Source organism: Nelumbo nucifera, chromosome 8 (assembly GCF_055504915.1).
Source record: "Nelumbo nucifera cultivar China Antique chromosome 8, China Antique-T2T, whole genome shotgun sequence".
Classification (NCBI taxonomy): domain Eukaryota; kingdom Viridiplantae; phylum Streptophyta; class Magnoliopsida; order Proteales; family Nelumbonaceae; genus Nelumbo; species Nelumbo nucifera.
Window position 1 is genome coordinate 1,444,994 of NC_142656.1, and position 23,275 is coordinate 1,468,268.

The 23,275-nt window shown below is 36.9% G+C and overlaps 1 protein-coding gene across 2 annotated transcripts in view; it reads right to left on the reverse strand.

The window, feature by feature from the left end:
- Nucleotides 1–22,067, reverse strand: part of LOC104600493 (nuclear pore complex protein) — a 68,843-nt gene extending 46,776 nt beyond the window's left edge. For both annotated transcript variants that reach the window (XM_088892716.1, XM_088892715.1), the window contains exons 1-5: nucleotides 21,835–22,067; nucleotides 17,715–18,091; nucleotides 16,440–16,509; nucleotides 11,622–11,742; nucleotides 81–107 (exon numbers count right to left, since the gene is read on the reverse strand). In XM_088892716.1, the coding sequence (XP_088748842.1) occupies nucleotides 81–107; nucleotides 11,622–11,742; nucleotides 16,440–16,509; nucleotides 17,715–18,091; nucleotides 21,835–21,914 (675 nt within the window). In that variant the 5' untranslated portion in view covers nucleotides 21,915–22,067. The remainder of the gene's footprint in view (nucleotides 1–80; nucleotides 108–11,621; nucleotides 11,743–16,439; nucleotides 16,510–17,714; nucleotides 18,092–21,834) is intronic.
- Between the last annotated feature and the right edge of the window lie 1,208 nt (nucleotides 22,068–23,275).

Consider the following 23,275-nt stretch of genomic DNA (forward strand, 5'->3'; position numbering starts at 1 on the left):
CCAAATTTCAACATTGCATGCTACCTAAGAATTAATAGATAAAATAAAATAGCATGATCTAATAAGAAAACAGATAATACCAATATTAAGTCTTCAGGAAGTTCCTCATTTCCTGCAAGATGACCAAAATTTGTTTCAGGTGGAATTGACCACATAACCAATAAAAAATCTACTTATAAATACATCCAATGAGAATTAACTTGCAAGTAAAGTTTAAACCAAACCTTTCAATGAAACTTGAGTATACATCATCTAAACATAGAAAGTTCGTAAGATGTAATTTTTTAAAATAAATTTACAAAATGTTGAATCCAAGGTCTACAAGCCCAAGTAGTTGGGGTTAACGCTGAGTTATGTTGAACCCAGCCTTCTTCTATAAGTCAGCTAAGGAGCATAAACCAACATATCTTCTCTCTGAATTAGCTGAAGGCGGGAGCATACTCTATCTATCTACTGCCAATTGTTGGATTGCCCGGTTACCATCTGAATATTCCCTCTTAATTCAAAGCCCTCTTGCTGTCTTGCATTTGCCTCACCTTCATTTATGGCTGTTCAAACTGCACCTAATTGATAAAAAAACCCATTGCTATCAAGGCTATATTTTCTTGAGAAAAGGTAGAGTAATGTATTAAAGATAAAAACACCCCCCACTCTACACAGCAAGAAATCGTGAATACACTATATCCACCTGTACAAAACGTATTGCTCAACCATTACAAAAATAACAAAGTGGAATTCAAAAAAGAGCTGTATGGAATATCTGTAAAACTTCCGCTCACTGAAACCCAAGAGAGAATTCTACCCCATAGATCCTTTACTAATTATATCTTCCGAGGCCTCCACAGCTTCAAAAATTCTGCCATTTCTTTTCATCCACACAATCCACAAAAATGCCAGAGGAATCACTTTCCAAACTACTTTCCCTTTTTAACTCAGGTCCTTCAACTGCCAACTGGTTAAAAGCTCCAGCACAGATTTTGGAAAACAAAACTGTAGCCCAAAAATGTCTAAAACATTGGACCACAGCCCTCTAGTAAAACAACAATGCAAAACTAAGTGGTCAATAGATTCCACTCCCTCATTACAGAAGATGCAATTAATGCTATCAATTAGAACACCCTTTTGAGTAGTAGTCAAACATTTGTTAAGAGAGGTCATCCACATAAGAAAAGCAACCTTCTTTGGAGCAGCTGTCACCAAACACCCTTCTAAGGAAAACTTCCCACCCTCCCCCACCTACCAGCAGCTTACTATAAAAAGACAACTGAAAAACCGGCGACCTTGCACATTTAAGTTCCTCCTGAGGAGACTACACTGCAGTCCTATCTTGAAACGTCAACCACTCTGCCACCAAAGCTTCCATGTTAACAGCTAATTCAAAAGGCCCAGGATATATAATTCTTTCAGCCTATTTTCTTCATACCAGAGGTCACAACAAAACCTTACTCTCGTACCATCCCCAATTTTCTATCTCATTCCTTTGAAGAAATCTGATTTGGTACTTTGAATACCTTTCCACAGTGCACACCTGTAAGCAAGAACATCACCTTGATCCCAGCTATCTCCCCTTTGACCATATTTGTCATGAATAACTTCCCTCCACAGACTGTACACCTCCTCATTATATCTCCAGTGTCACTTCCCTAAAAGAGCCTTGTTTAAGAGCTTCAAGCTCCCTTATCCCTAAACCACCACTCTCTTTAGGTTGACAATTATTTTTCCAGCACATCAAATGAACTTTCCCTCAGTCCTTCCATCCATTCTATAAAAAATCCCTCATCAATTTATCCAATTTCTCTACTATACTAGCCGGGATGGGAAATAAAGAGAGGACATAAATAGGCAAGGAACTCAAAACACTCTTAATCAAAGTGACATTGCCCCCTTTAGATAGGTACTTGGTCTTCCACACTTTCAATCACCGGATTCCAATCTGATTTTGCTGCACTGCTCTCCTAGTGGAAGCCCAAGTATCCTGTTGGTAATTTGCCAACTTTACAGCCGAAAAAAAATCAGCTAACAAATAGCATTCACCCCCTTACCAACAGCAAACAGTTCCCCTTAAAAAAGGGGATTTTCAAACTTGATATAGCCTCAAACCATTTTAAGATGAAATCAAATTCAAAACTTTATCCGGATTAGCCTTACAGAAGAGAGTGTCATCCAAAAACTGTAAAAGAGGGGTGCTCCTTGCAGCACGCATCCTGAAACCCTCAATCAAGCTCAGCTCCTCCATACTCTCGAACATCTTGCTGAGAGCTTCCAGGAAGCAGATAAAAAGGAGAGGAGAGAGGATCCCCTTGCTTGATCCCTCTTGTGCTAAAAAAATCTTCCATGAAAGCAACCATTAAAAATAATTGAGAAACTCATATTTGAGATACAAACCTTTATCCAGTTCCCCCATTTGGTCCCAAAATTCATCCTTTTGAACATATAGTCCAGAAAAGACCAGCTGACATGATTGTAGGCCTACTCCAAATCCACTTTAATAAACACACCCCCTTCACCCCTTCTCATCCAAGAGTCCAGAAGCTTAAGCCACCAAAATTTCATCCAAAATCTGCCTCCCACCAACAAAAACACTTGGATATTTTGAGATAAAAAATCCGACTACTCTTTCATCATGGAAGATAGCACCGTAGCAATAATTTTATACACACTTCCACCAGGCTAATAAGATGAAAATCCTTCACATTCGCAGCACCTTTTTCCTTTGGTATTAAAGAAATAAAAGTTGAATTTAGACTCCTCTCTAAAGCACCATTAAAATGAAAATCAGAGAACAACTTCAATAGGTCCTCATTGAGAAAAACCCCAGCATTTCTTGTAAAAAGTCATCGTAAACCCATCCGAGCCATGGGCGTTATCGCCCTCCATTTTGCTAATGCTTTGCCTTAATTCTTCTTCCTCAAAAGGCTATCCCAACTCTCCCACCTCTTCCAAAGACATACTATCAAACTCCAGCCCATCAAGCTTTCTCTTCCAAAGACAAACTATCAAACTCCAGCCCATCAAGCTTTGGCCTACAAGGCCACTTTTCTTTAAATAGTTCCTTAAAAAAATCAATTATGTTTTCTTTGACTCTCTCTACACCTTCCACAACTTCCCCACCAATCTCCAGTCTTTTAATAGCATTTTCCCTTCATCTTCCACTTGCCAATTTATGAAAATGTTCAGTGTTGTTGTCCCCTTCTTTCAGCCACAAACAATAATATCTCTGTCTCCAATAAACTTCATCTTGATAACCCAAGCTGTCAAACTCAAACCCCTTTGCCTTCAATCTTCAGTCCTTCTCTGTATCAGCAACAGGACCCTGTTCCTCCACTCTACCAACCTCTGCAATAGTCAATAGACATTCCCTCTTGAGGGTCTCATTCTTCCCATAAATCTCTTTCTTCCACAATTTCAGCTTTTATTTCAGTAAAGCAAGCTTTTTAGCAAAAATGTGGCTGGCAGAACTGGACACCTCACAACTTACCCACCAATCATGCAACAGATCCACGAAACCTTGCACTTTAAACCAGCTATGCTAAAACCAGAAAGGTGCCTTCTTGGGCTAGATACCTCCACCATCTAGCAAAACTGGAACATAATCAGAAACAAGTCTCAGCAATGCCTCTTGACTTAAATTAGGAATTTTTTCCTCCCAATCTAGAGCAACCACAAACCTGTCCAATTTGACCAAGGCAGAGGTTTCCCGATTATTAGTCCAAGTAAATTTCTCTTCCATCAAAGGAAGATCCAACAGGCCCTACCTGTTCATAAACTGGTTGAAGTTCCTTATCCCCCTTCCTCTACCTGTACCCCTTTTTTTCATAAAGAGATTCTCACTGCATTGAAATCTCCCCCAATACACCAAGGAAAGTCCCACCTTGAATGGACTGCATCCAACTCATCCCAAAACAAGCCATTCGCCATCATCATTAGGACCATAAACAGTCATCAGCACCTAAATGAAATCATCTTGCACAAACTAAAGATGCAAAGAAGCTGAAAGTGCTAGAAACTTATCCCTTAACCTGACTACAGTAGGATCCCAAATGACCAGAATTCCACCTGTTGTCCTCTCTGCCTTGATGAATCATGAATGCCCAATTGCAAGTTCACAACCCCTCTGCCCCCAAATGCTTCTCAAATCTCACCACTGCCACCGTTACCCTTTCCAGCTTCAATTCCTGTAGGCATAAGATACATGGCTGCAGTGGTGAGAAGCCCACCATAACATCCCTCAAAAAGCCCCAATCCACTAAATCATATGCCTTCTCCAGATCCAGCTTACAAGCAAACCCTTCCTTCCCATTTCTTTTCATATCCTCCGTAACAAAAGCCCCTTGGTTTTGAGAGATTATAGTGGGAAGAATAGCTCTAATCCTTCAAGATAGCACCTTAACAATGATCTTCTAAAGGCTATGCACCAAGCTAATTGGTCTAAAATCCTTAGGATGCGTTGCCTCCACTTTCTTTAGTATCAAGGCAATAAAAGTTGAGTTTAGCCCCAGATTAATCACACCACTATCAAAAAATTCATCAAAAACTTTCAAGATGTCATCTTTTAATATCTCCCAACAATCTTGGTAAAAAGCCATGGTGAACCTATCAAGACCAGGTGCTTTACTCCTATCCATAGAGAAGATTGCATCCATTATTTCTTCACTATCAAATCTTCTTTCCAACCATCACTGAGATTCCTCTGGAAGCTTGAGCCACTCCAAACCATCAATCCAAATTCTATCATTCAAAACCTTCCTAAAAATTGATCTAAAATGTTCCACAAAGACTTGAACAATCTCATTCTTTTGGCTAATATTCACACCATTAACCTCCAACTTTGACACAAAGTTCTTTCTCCTCCCGATTGTCAGTGCATGCAAGAATCCAGTGTTCCTATCACCCTCCTTAACCCACTTGCTCTTTGATTTTTGTCTCCTGATTTCCTCTTTCAATAGTACCTCCTCCAGTTCCTTCCTCAACCTCCGCTTTTCATTTCTATCACTTTCCTCCAGCAAACCAGTGACTTCCATTCCATCCACCTCCTCGATTTTGGAAACCAATGCTTGCTTTTGTTCCTCAATCCTACCGAATTCTTGTAAATTCCATTCCTTGGTTTTGCCTTTAAGCTCCTCCAACTTCTATTGAAACCTCATACCTTCCCAATTTACCCTTGGATTGCTCTCCTCCCACCATACTTTAACTCTCCCCCTAAACCCATCAATACATAACCACATATTCTCAAATCTGAACGGGGTTGGGCCTCTACCCTCCACACTCTCCTAAAAAATGGATATTGGCCAATGATCCGATGTTACCCTTGGCAAGGCCCTAGAAATTAGACCTCTCCAATGCTCCTCCCAATCAACTGTGAATAAAAATCTGTCTAGTTTAGAGCAAACTGGGTTGACCTATAGGTTGGACCAAGTTCGTATGAGCCATAAGAAGTTCATTCAACCCAAAAGCATCAATAATCTGATTAAATCTCCTCATTCTTAAATTAGTCCTCTAACTCCGATTATTAGTCTCTTCCAAAAACCTCATCACATTGAAATCCCCTCCTAAACACCAAGGTCCATCCCACAATCCCCTTATATGTTCCAATTCCTCCCAAAAATCGTTTCTTTCCCTATACCCATTTGGTTCATATATGTTTGACAACACAAACTTGAACCATTTGAGACTTGTTTAAACTAAATTGAAACTGAAAATTGCCCAATCAGCTCCTCCATTCCAGTTACAAACTCACTATTCCACAAAGTCACGATACCACCCGAGGCTCCCCATGCAGGACACACAACATAACTCCATCCTCTAGCTTTCCAAATACTCGCCCATTTTCTATCAAAATCCATCACCTTAGATTCTTGGATTAGGATAATATCCAGCTTTTCCTTCCTAAAATCTCTTTTATCATTGCTCTTTTCCTTGCCCTCCTTAAGCCTCTAACATTCCAGCTTACATTCTCCGTTCCTAACCTCTTCAATCAACCCAATCCTGAATCTCACCTACTTGTTCCCCCTTACCCTTCACTTTCTTTCACTAAACTCCTTATCCCATTCTACATCATTTTTCAATCTCTCCACTTCGCTTAATTTTCTTTTCCTAGCCTTACCTCGCTCCTTGTTTTTTTTTTAAATACACCTTCATATCATTAGGCTTTTTTACTTTGCACCCCATCTTTTCAACAAACTCCCTCACTAGATCACTCTGCCCATCCCCTTCTCCATCTACTCCCCCCCCCCCATTTCATTCTCACCTCCTAAATTGGTCTCTTGTTCCTCAACCACAAACCTATCCTCTTCTATTTCACAATAGTTCCCTTCATGTACTTCTTTTCTCTTCAGCTCCTCAAAAAAGTCCTTGAGCACCTCCCAAATTTTCCTACCCCTCACCCAAGGACTAAAGTATCGGTATTAGGTATCATATCGGACAACTTGGAAACGGATTCGGATATGGATACACTTGGGAAACACATGGATACAGACAAAAAATATGAAAATGTTTGGATACACTTTGTATACAAATTCAATAATTATAATAATAACTTCAAGTTTAATGTCAAAATAACTATAAATAATATATAAATGAATAGAATTTGTATAATTTAATGGTATATCTGAAGAAATATATTACTATTCATATAACGGGATGCATAGATGTTATACAATTTTATTGCTAATGCATCAATTTTTATTTCTATTAAAATCCAAGGCACAATACATATGCAACCATTATATCAATTATTTTTATTTTACTATTTTCAAATTTTAACATCAACTAAAAATTAATTCGCAAATGTTCAGTAAATAATACTTTTATTTTTGTAAACAATAAATATGTTTATATAAAATGCAAATGAAAATATCAATTAATATTATATTCTCAAATATTATATTCTCCAATATTTTGTAAACAATATTTTATCTTTTTAAATAATATATACATTGTTATTTAATGCAAATTAAAAAATTAATTAATAATTTATCAAATAATTATTATAATTTATCAAATCTACATAAATAATTCTAAGCATTAAAATAATTATTCTATTAATAATATTTTTATTTTTATACATTTATTGAAACTAAAAATCAGTTATATATGTGTATTTGATAAATTATTTATTTTATTGGTTTATAAAATAATAACTTTGAATATTATTCTTTTTAATTTGTACTTGGAGTTATTGAATATACTATTTGTTTAGATTAAATGTAAGAATTAATTTTAATAAAAGATAATTTATTTCACTTATTATCACGAAATAGAAGGTGGCTAGAGGGTTAAGATCTTGCGCTCCTAGTCGCTAGGTGAACCTGGTTTCAGGGATTGAATCACCTGAAATCCCTTTTTCTAGTGAAGTGCTTTTCTGTTAAACTCGGGTTTGATATGCCTCTGTATCGATACGTATCAGCCGATATTGTGCAATATGCACTGATACAGTCGTGTACCGGTCCGATACACACAACTGGTATTATACAATGCCAATCGTGGCGTATCTCGTATCTTCCCCAAGGATTTAAACATCGATACGATATGTCCAATAGGACTGATACGAGGCGTATCATATCAGTATCGGATTAGGGCAATATAGGATAAGTTGCAAATGGAAACGTATCCTATAAATCGCGCGTATCAGACCGGTACAAGTGTGTATCGGCCCGTATCGCATTGTATGGGCCAATACGCAATGCCTTCGACTAAAAATGCAAACGTTGCTAATAGTGTGATTTGAACCCAGAACACCACGCATGGCGCAGAGAACCTTAAACTCTCCGTCAAACCATTTGGCCATGCCATGCGTTGTGATATTTAACGAAATAACACAATTGTTATTAATGTCGATAAAATAATCAATATTTATGTTAAACAACTTAAATTTATATTTTATTCATCAAAAAAATTATTTATGTTAAACAACCCCAATTAAAAATTAAAATAAATAATATTTAAAATTAGCATTTTATAAAAAATGGAATAAATAATCTATCAATTATATATTTACATCAAAAGGGGTACCAAAATAATATACTTACATCAAAAGATGATTTTAATCTAAAGAACTTTGCACAAATAATACATTAATAATAGAATAATTACCTTACTACATAAAATTTATAAATATGCACATGATATATATCTTACAAATGTTATATATATTATAATTATTAATTAATATTTTAATTTACATTAAATGACAACATATCTATTATTTACAAAAAAATAAAAATATGTTTGCAAAATATTCAAGAATATAATATTAAATTGAATTTATCAAATCCATTAATTTACATTTATATGAAAATTTATTTTTAATTTCAAAAAAATTATTCAAATAAAAATTTTAATAATGAAAATTTTATTTTAATAATTAAAATTATGAATTTGCATATGATATATATCTTAGAAATTTTAACCAATTTTATATATTTTCAGTAATTATTAAATGATAATTTAATTTATATTTGAGAATTTAATATTTGGTTAACTTTTTTTGTTAATGTTAAAATGTAAAAATAATAAAATAGAAAATAATTGATATAATAATTAGGATAAATATAATAAGTCCATCTTGGACTCTTAATTAATGCATTGTATGATATCTGCACATTTTGCTATTAATTATAATATATTTTTATGCACACCATTAAATATATATTTCTTATATATTTATACATTATTTATGGCTATTTGACCATAAATTTAGTGTTATTAATGTATTTATGAAATTTTCATGTGTTTCCCTAGTGTATCCAAGTTTATCATATTTCTCGTCCGTACCCATGCATTTCCAAAGCGTATTCGTATCCAAGTTGTCCAATATGATACTCAATACCGATAATTTAATCCTTGATCTTCCCCTACTGATATCGATAATGGGCGTATCGTGTCAATACCGATATCGTGTCAATACTGATATCGATAATGGGCGTATCGTGTCCAATATGATACTCAATACTCAATACCGATAATTTTAATCCTTGCCCTCCCCTCTCTTATTATAGGAATCTTCTTCTTTGGCCCTACTATCATCATGCAGTGAAGGGCAAACCTTGGGATCTGGAACATTAGACACAGGTAAAGAGCACATATTAGTATTAAAAACTGAACTAACACCAATACCTGAAGTCTGCATAATGGGAGGTACAGGCACATTAAGCATTCCATGATCACAAGGTTGGTGCTCAACCTCTACCCTGATTGAGGTTTAAGCTATGAATAGGAATGCAAACAGATCAGATCAGATTCGAATCAGGGTATATCTGAATCCAATTCGACTCTATTCATGGCAGATCTGATCGGATATGATAGGCAAGGATCTGAATTTGAATTCGATCAAGAAGTCAGATCTTCGGGTCTGATCCGATCCAATTTCTTTTCTTTAAAAAAATAATAAATTATTAAAAGAAAATTAAAATATACCAATTTAAATAAAGAAAAACAAAAAATACAAGTATTTTTTAATTATTTTCATCATATATATACATGTTTTTATAAAAAATAAATAATATAACAAATTTACAAAAATATAATATAAATAATATATTTATAAATAAATAAATAACATAAATATATGTATTATATATTTATATAAATAAACATATAACATATATTGGATCGGATAGAGGTGATCTGAATTCAATATGATTTCTGATCAGATCCTATTATCTGATCTGATCCTAAGATCCGAACAAGAGCGATCCGAATTCTACCAAAGAGGATCGGATCACGAATCGGATTGGATCATGATCCGATCCGTTTGCACCCCTAGCTACGAGATCATTTGTAAAGGATATACTTCTCTGTTTACCACAAAGACTCTATTGCCTATCCTTTCCTAGGTTTCCCTTAACAAGTTTCCAATGATCCTTGTCTAATCCCTTGTAGACACCCTACTTAAGGTGTGATTGTGTGAATTTGGGTCTAGTCCACTCTTCGTTGGGCTTAGTTTTCCCACCTTGACTTCCATATTGTACTCTACCATATTACCAGTTTACCACTCTTGTCGTCCACTGTTGTGTCTAAAGAGCATGTTTCATTTGAGCTTTTTTCTTCATCAATAAATAAGATGTTCGTCCATAGGGAATCCTCCAACTCTCCCATCGTTCCTTTCTCTCCAATCTCAGAACCGACCAACGAATCTTCCTTTGACTCTGAATTGCTAGACTCATCCTCCATCCGCTCACAATCCAGCCCCCCATCCTTTATCTATAAAACCCTTATCATCAAACTTCCTTCTTGTGTATCTTGGATTTGGATGCTCAGTCTTCACTTGTGTCGCACTCCCTTGTGATGCCTCTTGTCTAGGAAGCCACTGCAAATCGGATTTCCAACCCTTATTTTATCGTGGCCTACTAGTACCAGTGGCCGATGGACTCTCGAAGAGGGGCTTTAAAGGCCAATTCGTCAAGGTTATCTGACGAGTTGCTAAAAGCACTGCTAATCCCACTCCCACCTAGTTCAGAGTAACCACCCCTATTACTTGACCCGCACTCTTCCATTGTTTTATCGCTATATCTAAGCAGATCTGACAATGTACCCGATTTTAAAACCTTGGCATAAGACAGTTTCTCAAGATTCTTCTCCACCAATAGCCTTTCGTCTTCAACCTTCGAACAAGACTCCCACAGGTCTCCTCCTCACAATCACTAATAGAAATCCTCTAGTTTTTTGTTCTTTACTTTCGTATAAACGCCTGAATGTGGCTTCAGGTAATTTCTCTCCAATCTCCACCTAAGAAAAATAGACTGAGCACTTTGGCCACCATGACTAAGTACATGCACCACCATCTAGTTCATAAAATGGATCTGTTACTCCAGTGGACTTCATCAACCCAAGGCTCCTTGGGTCTCGCCCTCACTTCCCTCCATATCAGGATTAGGTGATCCTTCTTCAATCCAAACCTCCTAATCACTTCCCAAGACCCTTAACTCACCCTCTATTGCTGGCCAAATCCTATATGCCCTGCAAGGAGGAGAATTTGATCCACCCAATGCTCCCAGAGACACCTCAGACAAGACAATCACCTCCCTCCTCTCCAATATAATCAATGAAACATCCTTGAATAGGGAGAAACTAACATTTCCATTCTATGAATCCTACAGCTATGCTGCTTCATTTTATAATAAATTTTCCACTAAATAATCTAGACTTTTAATCTATTTTTCCCACCTAATATTGGAGGTTTTTCAATCGATAGTTTCAATTTTTTAATTACATAAATATACAAAATTCATCTACAAATTTAGACATGGCTAGATTGTTCAGGTTGGCATTTGTTCCATAAATAAAGGGGCCAGAGAGGAACACAGGTGAGAAGTGGCGGAGCCAGGAATTTTCTTTTGGGGGACCAAATTAAACAAGAAAATGAAATAGGGAGTAGAAGAGGTAGGGTTTTGAAAGATATGGGACAGGAAGGTTCGGGTCTATTACAGTTTTTTTTTTTTTGAAAAGGAAAAATGAACTTTTTTTAATTTTGGGAGTTGGAGGAGCGTTAGAGAGTATCTTAACATTTCAGTTCAAGTTTTTTTTTTTTTTTTTTTGGGGGGGGGGGGAGGGGGGAATGATATTAAAAATATACGTGACACACACAGTATAAATAACATAAAATTTAGAACAGTTAGAGATATATTTCCTTTCCCAAATAGGTGCCATAGAAGAGACCAAGAAGCAGCTTCATCAAGCAAGAGACGAGCCTTTTGTCTCATTAATTTATCTTCCACAGCCCGCTGCCTCCCATTCGACCCATACCTGCAAAAGTGACACACAGAAATGCAATCACATCATGTTATAACTTCCAATATGGTAAAATGAAACAAATGTAAGCACTAATATTTGTAGTTCTTTTATTTTCTTTATCTTCAAGGCCCAGTCATTAGTATATGCCACTAAAATACTTGTTGGCATCATATAGTATCTTCCGGGAGGGAAAATAAGAACAATCACATAAAAACATTACTTAAATTGCATAATTCTGAGCTCATAATAGTTTAATTGGTCAGCTTATAACAGAAAATAACTTGTTATAGAATATAGAACAATAACCCTGCCATGTCAGCACTGCACCTATTACAAGAATGGTCAACTCCCAATTAATCAAGCAACAATCATAAAACAGCTTGGGTTGCTACCATTTCAAATTCCAATGTTACATACTCACAATTCTCGTTTTTTAACAATTTCTATAATAGTTATATGGGTCTTACAAAAAAGTTATTCCTTCAAGGAAAGGGCTCACTCCTTCTCAGATCGGACTATCTTAACATGATTCTAAATTTCAAATACAAAATAAATCACAAAACCAATAAAATAACATATGCAATAATAAAGATTTTTACGATCTTCAACAAGATTTTTTATCCTTCTGGTGCCACATTTTTCCACTGGTAATACTTCAACTCTGGCTGGACTATCTTGTTTATACAAAATTACAAATGATCAAGATACAAATACTGATAAGGGCCATTCCCTAATGTTGGTCCTGGTTATCCATTATCTTGGAAGGGTGGACTGAATACAAACCTAACCTTCAGCATTTTCTTGCACAAAGTGGTAACTCTCAAACTCAAAGTTGTTTTTTTGCACTTGTCAGCCCAAGATTTTTTTTATAAGTTAGCTGAAGATGCCAACAGTGATATGTCAGGGGTAAAAAGTTAGTCTGGGTAAACAACTAATGTTTAGAGGTCTTAATTGCCAAGCAAGTTTTTTTTTTTTTTTGATCAGCAAAAAACTTTCATTAATAGCAGAGAAATTAGGTAACAATAGATAAAGATTGCAGAGGGACAAACTGCAACCTCCAGCAATTAGTTACAATTCTGCCCAGTACAATGAAGATCTATTTGCCCCTTGTTTTGCTAGGGTATCTGTCATCCCATTTGCATCCCGTTTGACCCAACCAAACTGAGAGTTGAACTTCCTTGCAAGTGTGTCAATTTCTCTGAAGATAAATTTGAGCTTCCAAGGTACTGATGTGAAGTTTTTGGCCCAAGGGGTGACTAATAGCGAGTCTCCTTCTATTTCTAAGTCTGTTGTTCCTATCTGCTCAGCCATCTTTAGACCTTGAAGTAGGGCTAGAGATTCAGCCTGTATTGAGTCACCAAAACCCATTGGTCCTGAGTAGAGTGCCACCACCACACCCAGATGATTTCTAAACACACACCCTATGCCTGCCCTTCCTGGGTTGCCAAGAGAACTCCCATCAAAGTTCGGTTTTAGTTTGTTCAGTGCCGGTGGTTTCCATTCCATACTTACATGTACTTTGGGTATATTTGTTTGTGCTACTTCAGCCCAATTTCTTAGTATCTCATTTGTGGAGTAGTTTTTGAATATCTCTATGGTCTTCACCCAATGTGCAGTTCTGATTTTTATGGCTTCAATAACTTCCTCCTTTGCTTTGCTTTTTCCTGAAAAGATTCTTAGGTTTCTTTCCTCCCATGTAGTCCATATTGTAGCTGCTCTTACTGCCTTCCATACGCACTTTCCTCGTTTCTTCTATTGACACAGGAAAGAGGGGCTGAATAGACTTACCACATCCTGTGGGGGGGAGCCCATCTGCATCCATAGAGAGAACAAACAACATTCCAAATACTAGAAGCAAAAGAGCAAAATAAAAGTAAGTGGGTTAAAGTTTCACCACATCCCAAACAAAGGACACACACATGAGGAGAGAGGCAATTGTTTGGCCTCCTTTTCTGTAGCACATTACAAGTGTTTACCTTCCCTAGGAACACTTCCCAACAGAAAGCTTGTACTTTTGGAGGGATCGGTTTAGACCAGATTTCTCTCACTATGAAGTTCACCCCCATAGGATCAATGTGAGTGAGCAAACCAAAGAAAAATGCACAGGAAAATAAACCATCAGAAGTTGGGGACCAAACTCTACAATCAGCTATAGATTGGTCCAAGTAGACCCTCTCAAGTGTTGAAATCAAAAGCACTAGAAACTCACACTCATTTTCCTTCAGCCCTCTTTTGAAATCAAAATCCCAAGAGATCCCTGACTCTGAAAGCACACCAAACCTAGCAACAGGTTTGTTTTTATGGTTTGATAAGGAGTAGAGGTCTGGGAATTTGATCATAAGAGGCACATCCCCAACCCAAAGGTCTTCTCAGAATAAAACTTTGTTGCCACAACCAACATCAAACCTGATAAATTAAAGAAATGTTGGATATACCTCAAAGATTGCCTTCCAGGGAGAGGATGGAGCTGCATTGGGGACTAGTTTTGCATCCCAGCTGTTATCTGCTTCACCATGTAAGCTTTTAATGACCCTGTGCCACAACCTTTCTTCTTCACAAGGGAATCTCCACAGCCATTTCCCTAGAAGGGCCTAGTTTTTCTTTAATAAGTCCCCTATACCTAATCCACCCTGCTCCTTAGGGTAACAAACTTGCTCCCACTTCACTAAATGATCTTTCTTTGCATCACCTGGTTCCCACAAAAAAATCCTTCATAATCTTCTCCAACTTCCTAGCTATTTTCATTGGGATCTTAAAGGTGGAGAGGAAATAAGTGGGTAGGTTTGCTAGGGTTGATTTTATCAAGGTGATTCTTCCCCCCAAGGATATATAATTTCTCTTCCACATTGCCAACTTCTTCATGAACCTCTCTACCACCAGTTTCCAGAAGCTTTTAGCTTTCAGATTCCCACCCAAGGGCAAACCTAAGTATTCCAGAGGTCAATTTTTCACTTCACAACCTAGCAGATTTGCCATGGCTTGGATGTCCCCCCCTTCAATGTTGATTCCCGCTACACAGTTTTTTCCCCAATTGACTTTCAGTTTGGAGGCCTGTTGAAATTCATCCACCAATCTTTTCAGATTCCTTAAACTAGATTCATCACAGCTTTCACAAAAAATGATTATGTCATCAGCAAATTGCAAATGAGACACCACCACTTCTGATCTACCCATCCTTCAACCTTTAAACTGGTTTTCTTGATCAGCCTTGGTGATTTGTTTACTCAAAACCTCAGCCACAAAGGTGAATAAGAATGTGGATAAGGGATCACCCTGTCTTAATCCTCTTTTAGCCTAAAAGAAATCCTTAGCTACCCCATTCATCAGAATAGAAAAGTGTGTTGAGCTAATACATTCTTTAATCCACATCCTCCATCTTTCACCTAGCCCCATCTTTTCCATTAAATTCAACAAGAAGGACCAATCCACCATATCATAAGCTTTTTCTAAGTCCAATTTACAAATCAAACATTTGCCACCTTGTTTTCTCTTAGCTGCCACACACTCATTTGCCACTAAGTTCCAATATCCATCTCCATTATTGTAGTGTAAATACAATATACATTTTTTGCACATACACAATAATACCCAGTGCAGCATTTTGATGTGTACCAACAATATGTGTGGGCCCACAGCATTTTATCTGAGGGAAAAACCTAAAAAACATGAGTTGGTAAAATATCTACAAAGTAAAAAAGTTTCTTTTATTGGTAACAGTCAAATTTTATTATATCTTATGAAAGAATTTTATGTACAAAACTGAGAACACTAAGCACCCCCTGTGGACTCTCTCCTAGTCCCCTTATTTTTTTTCCTTTTTTTACATCAGCATCACCCATGCCTTTTTTCACATGCAAACTTTAAAACATTACATGTTCCCTAAAGTACCCTAGAAAAGCTGCTCTCTATGGACTCCTTGCTTAGCAATAGAATCAACTAAAGCATTGACAGATCTGTGTCCAACTAAACTGAATCTCCATTCCCCTCATCATCTCCTTAATTCTGCTCCAATTGTTCCAATACTGTCATGGAACAAGTCTTCCCTGTCTCAACCACCCAACCAATTTTTCTACTATGAGCCATGTAAAGTTAAGAGACTTTTCCTTCAAACCTTGTAGCACTGCCAATAACTCCACCCTTGTTGAATTTCCTTAACCCACAAGAATCTCACCTTTGTCATTTCTAAATGTTCCCCCAATACTCAACCATTCAATTGGCTCCCCCTAATGCAGATATCAAAAGTTTATGATGATCAGTAAAGAGGCCAGAGGAAAACAAAAAAACAAAAGAAGAAAAGAGAGATTAATTGGGAGGTCAAATTGTGATCAATTACAATAGAAATGCTAGACAAAGAATTTCATGAAAGAACAACACCATAATAATTGTATTAATTTGTGCAACAGATGGACACTGTGCCCCATGCTTGCCCCTAGTAGGTTGTTTGCTCTAGCCCTCTCTCTTGAGAGGACTGACAATGCACTAGTTATTTACTTATCTTTTGATAATACACTCTTTGATCTGGTTAACAATCTTTAAAAAAAAAATGAAAGGCAACTACAAGCAAATCATGATATATTGCTGATGTGCATGTAGATAGGAGGGAGATAGGAATGCAAAAGGAAACCATTGAAAAAAAAAATAGAATGGTTGTCATGGTTGAAGACAACACAAGCCCCCTAACATGAAGAATAACTAATCCTTTAACTTACCTAATCGACTCTGAAACACTTCGGCATGCATTCTCAAACCGTAATATCAGATCAGGAATAGGCATTAACCCTGCAATAAACAAACACTCAACATTTATATGGATTGAAATGTAAAATTATATGCATTTTGAGAGTCTCCAGAAGAAACTAATGAAGATTAGAATAGAAATATGTGCATTCAAACTTCCTTTTCCCCCTTATTGATATATGCACTCTGAGTAATAAAACAGTCAAGAATTATTCCAAGTAGCAAAAACAGTCCAGATTCAACATATATGTTATCTTAGAGGCAACTAAAGTCTTTTTTCCTTTTTTTACAAGGTAAGAAATATGTATTGTATTAAACCGCCAAAGGAAAAATGTACTGATGTACATGAAGAGATGGAAAAACTAAAAAGATGGAGAAATATGAACAATCAACTATCCTTTACAAGACATTAATTGGGAAGAGAGCTGTCACTATACAAAAAAGCTCTCCCCCAGATTAGGTTAAACCATCTGGATATGGAATTCGGGTCCATCTAATATGCATTGTCAGAATTCAGATACTCACTAATGGAAAAACAATTCTTCTAAATTGATCAAAAAAAAAAGAAAAACAATTCTTCTAATACATAAACAACTAAAACTAACCCACATAAGAATATATAAAATCTGAAAAAGAAAAATAAATTGAACCATTCAAAAAGTATCAGTGTAACAATGTAGCCGAATGTTACAGTTGTAAGCATCAATGTTTGGCCAGCTGAAGCGGGAAAACCAGGAACTAGAACGTAATATGGCTCAGGGCCCGTTTGGGAGGACTACTGTGTTGATTAAGCGGAATTCACTGAGCCACTTCGGAGAAGCTACCTGAGATAGCTTCACCAGAAAGTCGGTTTTGCAGTTCATGTAAGCCCATTTTCAGCTTTCTAGTATTTTACCAAACATGGCTACACAGCGTTCCAGGTTCCTCAGCTCATGTAAAGCCAGAAGCTGCTGCATGAAAGCCCTCCAAAATGGGCACTCAATGAAAACCAACTTGTTCTAGAAGTTCTAAGGTTGAATTGCACTGTTAAAACTGGCAGCTCCTTTTCAGTTCAATGCCCAATGTGGTTTTTAAACAAGATTCGAACTAGTGCACAATCAAAATAATTTGCTAGAATATAATAGAATGTCATTAATCAAAAAAAAAATAATATAATAGAATGTCTCAAGGTAGACAGTGAAATTGAATTATATAATTCTTCAACAAATTGTTATAGAAAGAGCTAAGACAATTCAAACATCAAGCACCTTGGAGTGCAGAGTCAAGTAGTGATGCAAATAAGGCAAAAGTTGTTTCTCCACAATCTGCCAACACTTCATCTTCATGCTTGCAAGATTTTAACAATGAAGGTACTTGTCGAAATGAGTCCAATGCATCATTTGCTTCTGATAATCCATGACCCTCAACAGACAATCTCCGTTTGGAGGAATATGGTGTCTTTGTGGGAATTCCTTCTAAGCCATCATCTTCAAAGTTTTCAACCTCTTGTTTGATTTCCTCAAGGAAAAGTGCAGCATTAGGCCGTCTTTGGATGCTATGTTCATCAAAAAGAATCCCAGCCACACTGAACCTCGAAATTAAACCTTCTTGGGGTGGAGAAATGCTTGAAGGTGACCGTCTTTTCCTGCATATGTTTACATGTTATACAGTCAAGCACAAAATTAAAAAAATAAAAAATAAAAACTGATTTTTTCTCATGGCGTGAAATTCAACAGCATCCATTTTTTCTCTGTGCCCATATCATTTATCTATCAATCTAGAATTAAGTTCTACAGTAAAACAAAACAGAGTTTTATTTTTTTTTTAAAAAGGAAAAAAGGTATAAGTCTAGAATTACAATTGATATATTAGCTAAGTCCCATATATTTAAACAAGGACACAAGCTCTACTTCATAACCAATGTAACATTATAAGTAGAAGTACTCAGAGGAAAAGGAGATAGTCCCCTCGAACTGGAAGCAATGAAAACCCATAAGTGGCTTTGAAGTATAGAGAGCTTCACCACATCTACCAAAGAAGTACACTGAGTAAAGGTACACCATGAAGTCCTAAGGAAAGCAAACCTACCCAAGCCATAATTAAGCATGACAGAAGAACAACTTTTCTCTTGGATGCAGACTCACCTTAACCAATCTCCCTATTTACTACTTATTTTTGTTATCAAAGCCCCAACAAAACTAGTGAAAATAATTGAAAAATAAGATGAGTTTGTTAAGAGAGCTGGAGACTCTAAAAAGGATCAACTAGTAAAGTGAGAAGTAGTACGTAGAAGCAAAGAAGGAAGCCTAAGAATGGACAGTAATGGGAGAGAAAAAATTCTCTACTTGGCAAATGATTGTGGAATTGAGCAATCTGATATGAAAGGAATGCGGATAAATCCAGTCATTCCAAGGGTTGAAGCTGTTGATTGGTTGCTATCTTTGCACAGCCTTTTTCTTATCAACAATAAAGATTCATTCATTAATTAAAAATATGTGGGATTAAGTATAGTCTGATGACCCAAATGTCATCCCCAAGAACTACAACCAAAGTTACAAAGAGGCCCAATATAGATGCTGCCTTGCAGCCCCCTGTTTGCCTAAAGTATCAGCTAACCCATTTGCACTCCTCCTGATCCACCTAAAATTGGCATTTATATCCTTTGCTAATCTTTCCACTTCCTTGAAGATATGTCTGAGGGTCCATGGGATATGTCTGTTACATCTTGCCCAAGATATAACAACTTTTGAATCCCCTTCCACCTCCACCTGTCAAAAACTCAATTGCTTTGCCAACCAGAATCCTGCAATAATGCCAGTAATTCTGCCTTTGTTGAATTTGTAATGCCAATTGGCCCTGAAACCATTAACCCAACAAGGCGGTGTTTCTATGAGCAATGTGTCCTAATCCTAGACCCCCCTTGCTCTTTTGGCTTACTAACCTGTTCCCACTTGACTAAGGATCCCCCCCCAAAAAAAAAAAAAAAATCCCATAAGAAATCCTTCATAAGGATAAGTAAGTTCTTCCAAGAGGCTAGTTTCTTTGCAAATCTCTCAACCACTAGCTTCCAAAATCCTTCTATCCTCGGGTCCCCCCCCAAAGGTAGGCCTAGGTAAGTAACAAGCCAACTCTTAATTTCACAACCCTACACCTCTGCAATGCTCAGGAGCTCCTCTTCCTCCACACTAACTCCTGCAATTCCGCTTTTGCTCCAATTAAACCTCAAACTAGAAATACCCACAAAAGTCTCAATCAGAAACTTTAGGTTTCTTACCATTTCCAAATCAATTTTCTCTCAAAACAGAACTGTATCATCAGCAAATTGGATATGTGAAACAACTACTGGATCTCTTCCAACCCTCCAACCCCTAATCAGGCCCTGGGCATCTGCAGCTGCAAATGGATATATCAAGTCTCAATCTTTACATAGCCATTTGGCAATGCATATATCAACTCTAGAGGTTATCATATGACCAGTTTACATTCTATGTGTAGAAGTTGGGAGAATGTTTGCCAACTGTAGATTCAAAGTAGACTCGCCCTCCTCTTTCTTGAATGGATGAAATTGAATTCTTACTTGCTTATCAAAAAATAAATAAATTGTTGGAGGGAAGAAGGCAAACATAGTCCAGAAAATAATTCCATTTGCTGTTTGTTGGAGCATTTGGAGGGCAAACTTTCTCCCTAGGTGCATGTCTCAGTAACAAAACATGAGGGTTTCGCTCATTATAGGACTACACCAAACATCTCACTACATAAACCAACAAGCATAGAGTGGAGTAGACAAAAGCTGAAAAATTTTAATTATAGAATGTCTCATCAATATAGAGAAAGAAAGGTGGAGCAAATGCAATAGGAACTGTTGGATGTTGAAGAAAAGGTCAGATTGCTGCGAGCATGGTTTAAAATGTTCACATATTTCCATTTCCATGGATACTAATACAAAATAATACTAGAATCAACATATTCCCCAATGAAAAAGATAGGTAAAGGCACTATGTGGAGTATACAAGATGCTATTATAACATGATAAATTGCATTACAGGAATGTTGAGCATCAGTGTTGTTGTTTGTGGAGAGTTAAGATAGTTTACCTCTCCCTATCTTGTAATTCTCAATATTTCTAATGAATTTCTGTTATTGATCAAAAAAAAATGTTGAGTATCAGTATCATCACCCACCTAATGAAGAAGATGACCAATTTGAGCCAGACCAAAATTCTTTTTTAGATGTGATATTAAATCTTGGTTTTTGTTTTGTGTAATAGATAAATTTGATCAATCAGAACCATCTCCACATTCTGTGAGCTTAAGTTTTGCTTGAAGTGAACATACTCTATTATGTAGTTTTCACTATTAAAGTCTGCAGAACAACTTCAAAAGCATATTGTTTTGTCTATTGAGTATTGACCATAGATTCTTGGCTTTGTTTGATGGTTTGGGACAAGATAATAATCAATAAAGAGTGTAGCACCTATTCTTCTTTTTATCATTCCATAAAATATCATTGTATATTTCCACATATTCCATTATGTTCCCACCATGTCTATAATTTTTATAATATTTTCATACAACACTTCCTATATTTGGATATCAACATTTCCACCAACACTAACACTATAAGCCTTGGGTGTGAGAAAGGGAGGGGACAAGCTGCGGCAACACAAGGCAGGGGGATAAACACCTATAGTAGAAGAAGCTACAAGAGTCCACAGTTAAGCAGGAGACAATCCAATGTTTTTAACAAAATAGTTTTCAAGGTGCCAGGGCAAGACTAGGGGATTGGGGGTGCCTTGCCCTCTTTGTCTGGCCAATGAAAAGGGGTGACAGCCTGAATTGTCCTCTGCTACTCCTTCAATCTTCCTCTCGATTTCAATCCTCAAACTCATCGTAATCTCCAGAACACCCTTTATCTCCTCATGCCTCCATATAACTTGGCAAAGTTGTTGAATAGCCCATCTGACGGTTTACGCAACTATACGGATCCCATTTCTTCGTCGGTATACACTCCAACTACAATAGTGGCTTCTCTATTAGTTGCATGAGTACATTTAGATGTTTCAATCCCACGGAATCTTAAGCATCACTTATGTGTATGAGTCATCCAACTTCTTAGAACTTCTAATCCTGAGTACTAAACGTGTAACTGCAACTACTCGCCCTCATCCTACATCATATTATCAATCAAATCAAAATTGACGAACGCTCATCGAGAAATTGCCGACATGAGTATTGTGTATGAAATGAAAGAATCCAGCAAGAGAACAATTATTCATTTGCTTATACTTGTCAAAGAACAGTTATTCGAACTGAAAAAAGGTCTGAATAAAACAACTGCCCGTCCCCTGGACTCGGTATTTTTAGAAACTATAAGTCAGAGAGAGAGTACCCATATCGGCGAAACTGTTCTCTGGTGCTAAGATCTTCAGGGTCGAAATAACTCGGAGATGTATCCATGTCAACGTCCATGAAGACAAAATAAAATGGCGGTCGGAACTCTTCAACCACGCCCCGGTAAATCCTAATTTGCCTGGTTCGTCATGCTCCTCGGCTTCTGTGCTGCTTAAACCCTAAAATGCACGCGCGGGAACGATGATGCATTCTGTCCTAATTTGGTGTTGTGAGTCTTGTGACACTCGACCCCCTTCTTTTTGTGTAAAAGACTTAAACCTCCCTTCAGGTTTCTTCTCAATACAAAAACACCCATTTCAATTTTAACTAAAGACCTCCCCTAGGGGTGTTCACGGGTCGGTTTATTAGGGTTTTTCCAACCGACCCGACTTGGTCGGTTTGAGTCGGTTTCGGTTTTGCTCCTGTACAAAATGACACCTAATTGAATTCTAATTGTAATTGCGTAATGGGTTGCCTATTTTGTGTAAAATATTATAGAAAGTTATAAACTATGATAGATTGCCTATTCTAATTGTAATTGCCTAATGGGCCTTCTAGTTCTAGTAGAAGACTAGTTATAGTTAAGTAGGAAACTACCCATACTAGGAACTACCGAACTAACCCGATATATCGATTTATATATTTGCCCAACCCGAAACCGACCGATACTAATGAAAACCCGACCGATTCAGGTTGGATCGGTCCGGGTTGGTCGGTTTGGTCGGGTTGGGCATTCTTATGAACAGCCCTAACCTCCCTTCGTTAACAATGCGTCAAGTTGCATAGGAAAATTTTCCAATTAGTACTACTTTACACCTAATGCCATTTGATTTCCAAATTTTAAAATGTGACATTTCTATAATCAAACTTTCAAAACATTTACTAATGAGTGTTAAGTGGCATTTTGAGTATCATCTAATTCTCTTTATCAATCATCCAAACATTGACAAAAAATGAACAGTCCTAAATTCTTGCCTCTTTTGTGTCTTTTCATTTCATACATCTTTTTAAATGCCACTTAACGGTTAGTTAATAATAGATATTAAATTGACATGTTTTAAAAAATAAAAGTACTAAATCGTCACATTTTAAAGTTTAGAGGCTAAAATAACACTAAGCCCAAAGTACAAGGTACTAATTGAGAATTTCCCTTAATGTTACATAAAACCCAGTTTTGCCCATGTAAGACTGCAGGTGGAGTTTGGAATTTGGATCTGCTGATTAACCACAATACTTTGCTATCGGCATTCATCCAGCCTCACAACAAATTCAGCAATGCTCATATGGATGAGCACATCATTCCTCTCGCCTCCAATAGAGACCGGATCTGCTCCTCACACAGGGCGCCTCACAGTTACACCCTACCTTATATTGGAAACATCTCCCATACTTATTACATTATTATTCATAGGATATTCCCAATGCATGGTGAGATGTGC